General features: G+C 30.9%; 1 protein-coding gene across 2 annotated transcripts; it reads left to right on the top strand.

Annotated features, from left to right (window-relative positions):
- Window positions 1-6,160: 6,160 nt before the first annotated feature.
- On the top strand, window positions 6,161-11,228 carry LOC129321795 (uncharacterized). 2 transcript variants are annotated; one of them, XM_054967688.1, is made up of 5 exons: window positions 6,161-6,891; window positions 7,649-7,685; window positions 8,660-8,896; window positions 9,378-9,425; window positions 10,291-10,576. In XM_054967688.1, exons 1-5 carry the CDS (start codon window positions 6,548-6,550, stop codon window positions 10,429-10,431), a joined length of 807 nt encoding a protein of 268 aa, XP_054823663.1. In that variant the 5' UTR covers window positions 6,161-6,547; the 3' UTR covers window positions 10,432-10,576. The 2 variants fall into 2 exon arrangements, with proteins under 2 accessions (XP_054823663.1, XP_054823662.1); XM_054967687.1 differs by having other exon boundaries at window positions 6,174-6,891; window positions 10,148-11,228.
- The last annotated feature ends 1,408 nt before the right edge of the window (window positions 11,229-12,636 follow it).

Below are 12,636 nucleotides of genomic sequence, written 5' to 3'. Positions count from 1 at the left end.
AATTTGCATGATGTAAAATATTTTACAAGTTAAAAAACATAGGACATTCCAACAAAAAAATACTCCCTCCGTTAAAAAATGTAAGATATTTTTAACCAAATCTCACCCCCAATAAAATAGTTACTTACTTTTCAACAAACCCTATCTTTTCATATTTATCCCTATTAAATACCTTACAATAAATATAAAGTCATTATCAATAGATACATTTAAAAAAAAAGACAATAATTACACATCGAAAGATTAAAAATATTTTATATTTTTTAATATCTAATTTTTTAAAAAATATTTTATATTTTTAAATGGAAGGAGTATATTATAGCTAAAATAGAAAGGGTGTGTATATTTTAAAGTCATACTCGTTGCATTATCAAACAAATAATCATTTTCTTTTCCTTTCCAATTTTGGTCACATATTAAATTTATAATCCATAATCCTTTCCATATTGTGTGATATTACTGTTCAGATGCATGCATGCCTTACGGAGAGCCATCTACAGTTGTAGTATATAAGCGTGTCGGCATTCAATGAATGAGGCGTCAGTTACAGCCAATGAAAAAATATTTATTTGACCAACAAACAAACAAAAGTGATGTCTATGTTTTTTCTTTACGACTTTCTTGGTGTTTTCTATCTTTCTTCATCGAGATCAAAGGATATCGCGTTTTGATTTGAACATGTTTGCTTTTTTGTCAAGATTAACCTAAATAATTCGATGTATTATTATTAGTATTAGTATTATATCACTACTACTACTGTTAATATGGGATGATTGATACATGTGACCTATCAGCAGGCTGTGATTAGCCTCTCTCATATTTTTAAATAAGCTCAACATTATCCGCTTGTTGTAATACTCCTTCTATTTTAAATTATAAAATATTTTTAAATATAATTTTATATACTAATAAATTTTATTAAACATATTTAATAACTTTATCTTTTCAAAATAAAAATATTAATTTTTAAAAATATTCATCATTTAATATATTGAAAAGAGAAGGAACAAAAATTAATTATAGAGAAAAAAAAGAATAATATTGAAATTGACACATTTAATAAAACCTTAATTTACTTAAAGTATCTTATATTTTGAGATAAAAAAATTCCTTTAAAAATATTTTATAATTTGAGATGAAAAGGGTATTTTTTTTTTTTCGGGAATTTGAAAAGGTTGCTCAAATCATTAAATTAAATCATCACTTTCTATAGAGTAACTACTATTTGACTGGGTTTCTTAAAGGTGTTTTTGAAGACTTCCAATGATATCGGCTATGCTTCAATAATATTAAATTAAATAAATTAATATATTAAAAAATTTGATTAATTTTTATCTTTCTCACCCATCTGAGCCTAGCGTGAATAATGGTTAAAGATTCTCGTGCAATTTAAAGAAAAACAAAAAAAATTATTTTTGTAAGAACATACAATATATTTTTTCTTATGATATTTATAAGTTATTTTTAACATATTTTATTAAGTTAAAAAAAATTTAAAATTTATTAACTTTATCTTAAAATTTTATAAATTTTCACCTCTACTTCTAATAATAATGAAAAAATTATTTTTAATAAATTTTTTTAGTATTTATTAAAGGTAAAAGGGTAAGGGTGAATATAAAAAATAGTGAAATGTCATAAAAATAATATCAAGATTAATCTTCTTTCTCTACTTTATTAATAGGACCAGAGAAGTAGGAGCATGCTAGAAATAAAACAGTCCTTGGCTTAAAAAAGAGTAAAATGATCTATTATATTGATTTATTTATTTAGCTAGTCAACAGATAAGCTTGTCCTAAAAACATAAGTTTAGGAATGTTTAAAATTTTAAATTTATTTTTGATACAGTATTTCCTTTTAACATTTCAAAGCAATGCAATATTGCTCTTATTGTTAATAAATATTAATTTTGGCCATTATTTGATTAAAGAATTATAAAAATGATTTCAACAATCATAAAAAATGATCAAGAATTAGTCAACGATAAGTAATGTTATTAGAACTAGATTGGATTAGCTAGTTTGACTAGTTTAACAAGGAACTAGCTAGGTAGCTTGTTTGGAAGTGAGGCATAACCAAGAGGAGAAGGAATCACTTAAGAATTGTATGAGCCAGCAATTTAAACAGTTTAGGTGATTCTATCTTTTCTTCTTCTTCCCAATTTCATAGTATAACATTGATTTTTTTTTAAAAAAAAAGATTGAACAGAACATAGGAGAATAACAAAGGGCAAACACACACAGCCTTGCATTCAGAAGTCACACTGTAAACCTAAACTTCTCTCCTGGCTAAGCCCTTATTGTAGTTATTATTGTGTGTGTATCAAAAAAAAAAAGTCTCACATTATCCAAATAAAGAGAACTCCTAGTGTATGAAAATATTAAGAAATGAAATAGGTTGGTGAAATGGCCTTGGAGGAGAAGTTGACTCATACACACAAAACAGGCCAGCTTAAAGCAATCGCAGTTGTAAATAGCCGATTTACCTCCTTTGTGCACGAGTTAAACAAGCATTAGGTTCCTTTTGCCAATTTTTTTGCAAAAAAATAAATAATTATTTATTTAAATGAGCTTACTAGAAAACCTTGTTTTTTGACTTATTGCAATTTGAATTTGAATCTTAATCGTTTCTGACTTTTAAGCAAATTCTTAAACGAATTTTGTTAATCAAGTTTCATTATTGCATTGTCTCCACAATGGCTCAGTGCCTAATGGAAATAAAATGCTTATAATTGAGGTTTAATAGTGCTTAATCTGGTGATTATGAGTTTAATGTTCATGTCCAAGATTTCGACCTATATATAAGCATGCATGCGGACAAAATGAGGTGCTAGGCTCTTAAGTTTCGAGCTACTTCTTTCCTCCTCTGCCTTGACTGTGCTATGTTCATCTATCTGAGTTTCTTTTCTATTAGTGCCCGCTGTTTTGTTGCCTTAATTGTGCAGGACGTACTTGTTTAATTTTGGGGAATTGCTGGTCTGCCGTACTAGTATGTCGGAATAGTTCTTAAAGATAATGTCCTCCTATACGACTCAAGCAACTTTCAATTTCTTGCTTGCCACTAACAGCCTTAAGCCTTCATCATTATCTTCCACCGTCTTCCTTATCACATTCATAGATCCCATCATTCCTTTGCTTATGGCTTTCCTCTTTGACCATCGTCTTCCTAGTCAAAGGACTGCCAATGCATTATTCATGTAAGTGACTCCATTCATTGTTACTATTTTCCTCTATGATCGTCTGCTCAACCCAGTAATGGATCTAGAACACGACATGTGAGGGGTCAAAATAAAAAATTTATGAAGTTGGGGGGTCAACATTATTTTTTTTTTCATTTTGTCAAGTAAAAATGAAGAAAATTCATCCAAAAATTTGTGACATGGGTGGCAAGCACCCTGTATGCCCCCCCAGATTTGCCCCTAACTCAACCTCAATAAAGTCTATCTGCCTCATCCTTCATTTGTGGCTCTATCTTTCTTACCCCTCTATTCGTTGTTACTGTCAAGTGTTTCTGCTTTATTTCAATAGAGATTAGAGAATGTATTTTCCTTTTCTTTTAGCTATTGTCGATAAGGTTAAAGATGCTTGCATTCTTTTATCGAATTGGCTTCCATGGCTTGACAGTGGAGTTTAACTATTTACGGTATAGGGAGTCGATTCTTACACTTTCCTTGTAAAGGGAGTTTGGTGGACACTCTCTCCCAACCTTCTTGGCTTTTCTTTCTCTCTCCATTCATCCTTTGAGCCTTCACACTTAATAGTTAATACTTCATAGTTGATAAAAATATTTTATTATTTAATGGTTTGGGTGTTGAAGGTGATTTTGCAAGTTTTGATTTTGATTATTACTTTTATTATTAATTATTTTCCTAGAGTTTATCAGTTTAATAACTATAATTTTTAAAATACATTAATTTAATTACAAGTAGTCTTTTGAAAAATTGAAAGAAAACATTACACACAAAACAAGATTAAGATTCCATACTTCTAGACCTATAATTTAAGATTAAATTTTCCATTTGTCCCTTTAATTTATTACCTTAAATTTTAATTTATTATCTGCTCCTCTTCATACTTACACACACTATCTTCCATTCACTCATTCTTATTTTCCCCCTAAGATTTCTATATGTTTCTTAAAGCAATGTCGAACTTTATTAAATAAAACGGTCAGTACAAACTTATAAATAAATTACTATTTATTTCTTGACCTGAAAATAAATTATTTATTGATAACTCTTAAATAGAGCACTTTTGTTAGATATTTTATTTTAGTTTTATATGGGCATAATAACTAGATGCTGGTCTTTATAAGTTCAACGAAATTTAAGGGGAGAACAATAATAAAGTCCTAAAACAGTAAATTTATATCAGTTAATTTTTTGATAATTTGTTTTAAAAATTAGTTATAAATATTGATTTAGACAATAATAAATTTAAAAATTTTAATACAAATAAAATATTTAAATTTTAAATATAAGTCTCAATTTGTAGTTGGATTGTTATTTGTAATTATTTAAATTAATATTTACAATTTATTTTTTTAATTTTTTTTCAAAACTTAATTGCCATAACTTTTTTAATTTTAAAATTTTATTGTCATTCTTCCTAGTCACGTTAATTAATAATGCGTGCATATATAGTCATAACTCATGCTTATTTCTGATTCTCACAGGGAGCATTTTATTTCACACTGTATATATATTAATTAAAGTTAAAAACTTATTAATCCATATATATTAATATTATTATTAACATTCATTAAAAATTTAATATTAATTTTTTATATTAATATATAATATATTAATATTAATATTACTAAATTTAAAAGAATGCCATTTGCAAATAAGAAGGGTAATACTAAGGTTGTTCAAGGGATGGAACGGAATCAAGATACTCTTATCCTATATCCTATCCCAAAAAATGATTAGGATTGAATTTTTATCTATCTTGTCATTTTGATAAAGTGAACAATGTGAAAGAAAGGCCTGTATAATAATATTTATTAATTAAAATTTTAAATCATATAACTTATTAAGTTTAAAATTAAAATAACATGAATATATAAATCAGAACAATTATTGAATTACATCAATCACAACTACAAGTATACAATTTAAAATTGTGTATACATGAAACATAATATATTATAATAGTAATTACAAATAATCTTTAGGCTATAAAAGTAACAGACAAGCTTGACACAACATTAAATCATTGTTCTTTTTTTTTTTAGTTAAGACATGTCAAGGTAGTACTTCTTTCTGAAATAAAATAAAAAATAAGATATAAACAAAAGTTATTAAATAAGCAGATATAAAATAATTTATATTAATATAATTAATATATTGAAAAAAAATATTACCATGTACTACTTACTTTGTATCATTAAAATTATTAATATAAAAAATTTCAATAAGAATAGCATAATTAATATAATTAATATAAGTCTAAATTATATTAATATAATTAATATATTTACTGTATATTTTTAAAATAAAAAAATACTCTTTCTGTTAAAAAATATAAGGTATTTTTTGAGAAGTTAGATGTTTAAAAATATAAAATTTTAGTTTTCGAGGTGTAATCATTACTTTTTTAAAGTATTCTATTGATAATGACTTTATATTTATTATAAGGTATTTAATAGAGATAAATATAAAAAATAAGGTTAGTTTGAAAGTAGATAATTACTGTATTAAAATGTAAAATTCAATTAAAAATATTTTATATTTTTTAATAAATAAATATATATATATATATATATATATATATAATATTTGGATTGCGATGAGACACGTTGGGCAATCTCTTATCCCATCCTATGGAGTTCTGTTCAAATTATTTTCAGGCGAAATAATAAGATCCATTGATCCGTTCTGATATAGCAAGGACGAAATTGAGCTAATGAAGACCTATATAAGTTGGGTAGAGAGGTCTCTTCATCTTTTTCTCTATCTTTTTTTTTATTTTTTTCATTCTTATCATTTAAATAATTTTTTTAAATGATAAAATTAATAAATAATAAAGATAAAGGAAGTGAAGAGAATTGGAGAAAAAAGCAGCAGAGAGATTCCTCTCTGGTATAAGTTGAGCGTCTAGGTAATACTAGTATTTTCTCTGGCCGAGAAACCAAGGAGGGTAACTTAATAAAGAAAATTTGTCTCCAAGACTGACAAGACCTGCATTTCTCCTGCAAGAGCTGACACGAATGAAGAAACGCACATAAATTAAAACTGAATTTTGAAATTAATGTCCTCTCTCTCTCTCCCTTCTCACTCAGTGCTCATTTCTCAGTTACTCACACCCACACTTCCCAACACCACCACACCGCTCCAACTCTCGCTGCCTTCGATTCGCAGCACCATCTCCTTCCTTCGTTTACACCTCTGAGCATTTTTTAGTCCGAAAATCAGACCAGAAACCTGTTGTGTATGAAACAAAGAACTTTAGAGGGATCATTCATATATTAACTAGCCCCGATGAACTCAGTCTCTTTGACGTTCAAATGAGTTGGGGTTCTTTTATTTCTTTCTATCGTGTCGTGAATGGGGTGTATAGTTTCTCAGCTAGCGGCGAAACTCGCCTTCTTTCCGCCGTCTCCGCCCACATACCAGCTCAAGAAGCGGCCCGACGGGAAGGTCGTGGTGGTTTCGCCGACGTCGCCGTCGCCGTCGCCGTCCATGCTGATACCGATTCCTCACGCGGATGATCCTTCGTTGGATATTCTGTTAGTGGATACCAAGTTCGGGAACAAGATTGTGGCTTTTTACCTCAGAAATCCTTACGCTCGCCTCACTCTGCTTTACTCTCACGGCAATGCCGCTGACCTGGGCCAGCTCTACGACCTATTCGTGCAGCTCAAGGTCAATCTCAGAGTTAATCTCATGGGGTCAGTGTTTTTCTTTTCTTTTATCACTTTTGCCAACATAATCACCAAAAACATGTTCAAGTTAGTTCATCGTCTGCTTCTGGTATTGCGTTCTCCGATCCCTTTTTGTGTCGTGTGGTGATTGTATAAGTGTGAGTTGATTTAAACTAATGGACCGATGGATATATGTATTTTTTCATGGGGGGTTTTTTTTTTTGGGTGTTTTGTTTGCCCAGTTTGGATCCAAAATCAGAATGAGATCTGGTGAATGTCTTTTACTACTTTCCAATCAAAAGGGAAAAGTGTGTGGGTTTTGGTGTCTGGCCTAAAGGTAAAAGATGAAGTGAATGGGGAGATATAAAGGTGATTGTATTTATGGTTCCTGGCAGCTAGTTCGAAACTGTCTTTTCAGACCTTTCTTTGTCTTTCGTTGGATTCACTTTCTCTTCTGTATAAAGTGATCGAGAGTTTTTACCTTTACATTGATTGATGAGGCGACATAGGATGAGGATTAGCGTTTTCCTTGGTATTTCGTGCGCTTTTCAAACTCTCTGACGTTGTCTGCATTTTAGAAGGACGCTTTCCCCCCCCCCCCTTCAAAGTTCATGATGATACATCATTGTTTGTGTCTCTCTTTCAAGCATGTTTAAGTTGCACTGTAATGTTCATCTTACCTTGCCTTGAGAAATCTCCTAGCTTATTTCTGGGAAACAATCGAATTACATGCGTTTCAAGACTTGAATTGATAATATTTTTTTCTGCAAATTTTTCTGGGCAGATATGACTACTCTGGATATGGGGCCTCTACAGGCAAGGTAAGACCTTTTATTTTTTGACGTACAAATGTTGGACAAAATGGATTTATAAATGATAAATCAAATACAGAATATGTTGTATAATAACTGATGAATTCAAAACAGTTTTTCTAATATTCTAACAAAATATAGCAAGTATAGTAAACGAATATACTTACAAAATAAAATACAGGTATTTATTCAGAAATATACTAACAAATATCCAAGAAATCATATCTTCACTTCCATTATTCAGAGAACAAAGTAGATCCATTTGTCGGGGTGCAAAAGGTATTGGAACCATGATAGCTGATTGTTGAACAGATCATTAATAAAATACATTTCAGAAGCAAAGTCATATAATAATTCAACTAGACATGAACAAAAAGTGAGCCACCAAACAGTTAATTGACAAATTACAAGTTTTAGGACCACAAGAATATTTCCTTTATGATAAGGAAACACATAAAGGCATGCCCTCTACTTTCTGAGGTTAGAATCTAAACCTTGCTGGTAAATATTAGCAAATTGGATCTCTTACATCCATGCATTGAGAGAGTGAAATAGAGAGGGAAGTTACTACAAAAGAATATGATTATGTGTGGAAACTACATCTTATCTTCTATTTATTTAATTCTGAATGCATTATTATGCTTTAATTGTTTTGTATATGTCGAGGATCTGAATCCATAAAAATAGGGTTCAAGGATAAAGTTGAAGTAGTGAGCCAGTAATCTAGTTGTTTGTAATTTGGGAATTTAAGAAAAACCCCATGATGCTAGATTTTGTGACTAGGTTGATGATGTCTTCATCTCAATGTCTGAACATTTTCACTAGCTAAAGATTCCTTCTCAGTTTTGTTTCATGTCTTGCATCTGAGATATGTTATGGTTTTTCTATGCTTGTCTCCTTATATTGTTTCATGATAGAAAACTGTTCTATGAATGTCACACTGTTGATTTGTACTGATAGTGTTACTGCTATGGAAAATACAGCCTAGTGAATCCAACACATATGCTGATATTGAAGCAATATATGAATGCCTTGAGACTCAATATGGAGTTAGCCAAGAAGACGTGATCCTGTATGGACAGTCAGTTGGAAGTGGGCCAACACTACATTTGGCAGCTAAATTGCCAAGGTTGAGAGGTGTCGTTTTACACAGTGGAATTCTTTCTGGTCTTCGTGTACTCTGCCATGTCAAGTTCACTCTTTGCTTTGACATTTACAAGGTAAAGTTATCCAAATTAAAGTAGGACTTAACATTAGGTGGAACTTGGTTAATCTGGTATTATAGCACTGCATAAGCTGAAGCATACACAATTGTTGTCTTATCTATTTGACATGGCTACAGCAAGAAGCCTTATCCTATTAGGTTAAGTTGGCTACATAGGTTGCACGATGTTAATATGCTTTATCAACAACCAAATCTTTGGATATATTATTAACCAAAAGATATCATTCGATAGCTTCATTGACATGGCTACAAAAGATAAAGAAATTTAATTAAAATTGAATAAGTAACAACTAATGACTAGGTATATTTGGTAGAGCTTTGATGAAGGTTAAAGAAGATTCGCATTTTTAGACCTAAATTTTTGGAATCTTATGTTAACCAATTCTTTGTTGACATATAAAAAGAAACGGAGGGAGTATGTTGGTTTCTGTATCTTCTGCTATGATCCGAGTGTAACGGTTTTCTAACCTTTGCAGAACATCAACAAAATAAAGAAGGTGAAGTGCCCTGTACTCGTAATACATGTGAGTAAAATGAATTCTAATCATATTACTTTGCCTCTTTGCATATGCTACAAGATGTTTACAGAGTACATGTCTTTTCTTTGTTTGATTTTCAATTATTCTTGCTTATTTGGAAATGACACAATGAAATAATTGGCAGTTGTTTCATGAATAGGCATGATGCTTTTGTTGCCTTGTAGTATTTTAAAATGCTTCTATATACTCTTTCTTTGTCTGAGTATCTGAGAAACACAACGGAGAGATAATGCCTCTTTCAAGATAACTCATAAAACTAAATATTATAAGGTATACAAGCCCTAACTGTTTGGAACATCAAATATTATATGAAACTTAAAGTAAAAACACCATGTCATGATCTCAAGAAATATCTAGTATATTTTGAAGAGCTTTCTTTTAGGAGAAGGTTCACTGGCTTTGATACTAAATTTCCTCTCAGAAATATTCCACTTTGAACATCTATATTGATGCTTACAGGACTGCTACTTACTTTCTTTCTGATAATTTTAATCTGTCTTGTCACATTCGTGAGTTTTTTTTTTTTTTTATGACTAGGCATTTGAACTATAGTTTCTCAATTAACATTGAGTCATATAAAAGACACTTGTTACATCCCATCTATGAATGTCATGTATAATTGTACTGTGCCATGCATGAACATCCATTAAAGTGCCAATTTCTTATGGACTGGAAACTTAGAAGAATTGGCAAAATTATTAATACAGGGTACAGAGGATAATGTTGTCAATTTATTTCATGGCAATGGACTCTGGAAAATGGCTAGAGAACCATATGAGCCTTTGTGGATTAAAGGAGGTGGGCACTGCAACTTGGAACTTTACCCTGATTACATACGCCATCTCTGCAGATTTATCGTAGAGATGGAGAACATGACAACCCAAAAACGTCTCAAGAAGATTCGGCAAAGCCTGATAGCACAATCAAAGTCAAACACCAGTTCCACCTGCAGATTCTGTGGAGTGAAATGTTGGAGACCAAAAGATCATGAATGCTTAAAATGCAGCTGCACAAAATGTTCGTGGACCCTCAAATGTACGAGACCTAGCTTTCTCAAATGTTGCTCAATACTGAAATTCTCGAAATGTCTGCAACCACCTTGCTGCTGCACGAAATGCTCAAGACCAAGCTGCCACATAAATTGCTCAATGCGCTGCTGCTGCATCAAATGTTTCTGTTGGCAATGATGTGTGAGAAGACACGGTGGAGGAATAGAAGTAAAACGAGATGCCTAATGGTGGTGAATGACATTGGCAAACTAGTGTATGTACAGATAACAAAGCCCTTGAAATATTGTGCAGTGAACGTAGTAGAAACAAGAGGAAGTGGTGGATGGCAAATTTAGGAAATCTACAGGATCCAAAGTCATCTTCAAGTTATTGTGGAGTTTCATCTTGGGGGTTTTCATTGAACTGTTTAGGCATATGATGATGATGAATGAATAGCATTTTGTCTTCCATTTGGAAACATTTATGAATAAGGTATTTGCAGGGTCCATACAGGAGCTGGAGGAAATGGACGATATAGTCTGTGATGTATATAAAGCATAAGTCATGTCTTGTACCCCCAATTTCCGACATGTGTGTAACACAGACTTGAAATGTCTCTGTTATGTTTGGGAGAAAGCAACTTGTGTTTCATTTGATGGACACGCGTGTTATTCCATGACCTCAAACAGTAGTTACAGCAGGGTCGGCAAGTGAATGAGAAGCAAAATCATGTTTTGAAGTACTGTTTGTAGTTCAGAAATCGAATGTTACAAATAGATGGTTATGACTTGTGCGTTTAGCCTCTAGTTGGTAATAACTAAGCGCTGTTCCATGCTCTATGTGCTTTTCACTTTCTCCTGAAAAACTGTGCGTGTTGATCCAAAGATTAAAAAATGAAAAGAACACTATTTTGAACATGAAATGGTTTATATATGCAAGTTAAATATGAATTGCTTACTGCATTTGAATTGCTAGGAAGAGGGTTGTAAGCCAGTGAAAACATGACATGTATTAGGTTTTTTTTTTTAAAAAAAATTAAATTTCTGTTTGTATCAGGTCAGATTGTGAGCAGTGTCTTCTTCTTATCTAGCTTATATCTTGAAACATGAGTTACATCTCTGATAATTGGATAAATGTATGTGAGATCATACATGGATGTTTTTTTCCGACCATGGATCATATAGTGGTTGACAGATTGAACAAATTTTGAACATGGATGGCCACCGAAGTGTCCTTTGGAGGGACCCAAACGCCCGCAGGTTGGATCCATTTTCCATTTGTTCACGCTAATACTGTGTCCATATTCATTGTTGTCCATTCAAAACTCAGCAAATGTAGGAGGCCCACAACTCCATATTCCAATTTCCAATTTTTTGTTTTCTCATATACTAGCACATATGCCCCTTAATAGCCCTCCTTTTTCATGTAATTTACTCTCTCTCAGTCGTATTTTAATAACTTTTTAGAATTTTTTTTAAATAAAGTAAAACTTTTAACATCCAAGAGCCAATGACTTTGACTAATTCAAATCAAGTTGGGTTTGATTTCTTTCAGGCAAAAGTTTTATTATCGAACGCTGTTACATTCCAAAGGTTTGGTTAAGTTGATACAACTTCCTTATCAATTGAATCAAATGTTTGTTGGTAGAAGATCATTTTGGTTCTTATGCAAGTCATTCTTCCTTGTTTTATGCAATTTTTAATGTATAATCCCAAAAATGTCCTCATGCAGATTTTCTTAAAAAATGAAATATTTATATTCCCAAAAAATCTTTTCTCTAAATTATTCCCTTCATTAAAAAATGTAAGGTATTTTTAACTGAATTTTACCCCTAATAAAATAGTTACTTATCTTCAAATTAATTTTATTTTTTCATATTTATCTCTATTTAATAGGGTGTTTTATTCTAAAATAAATATAAAGTGATTTATTCAATGGAGACATTTAAAAAAAAGGTAATGATTACACCTTAAAAGACTAAAAATGATTTATATTTTTTAATATACAATCCTTTAAAAAAAAATGCCTTACATTTTTTAACATGCAACTCCTCAAAAAATGCCTTATATTTTTAACAAAGGAAGTGCTCTTATTTAAATTTAAGGGTAAAACTAAAATTAATTTTTGTTAAGACAACTTTATTACTCTAGCTAACTTGTGTTGATTATGATGGGTTAGTTAAAAATGATTTATACATATAGAACAGA

This window comes from Prosopis cineraria, unplaced genomic scaffold (genome assembly GCF_029017545.1).
Source record: "Prosopis cineraria cultivar Desert tree isolate PC_DT_omini unplaced genomic scaffold, ASM2901754v1 PC10, whole genome shotgun sequence".
NCBI lineage: Eukaryota > Viridiplantae > Streptophyta > Magnoliopsida > Fabales > Fabaceae > Prosopis > Prosopis cineraria.
This window is presented reverse-complemented; position numbering and strand designations above follow the sequence as displayed.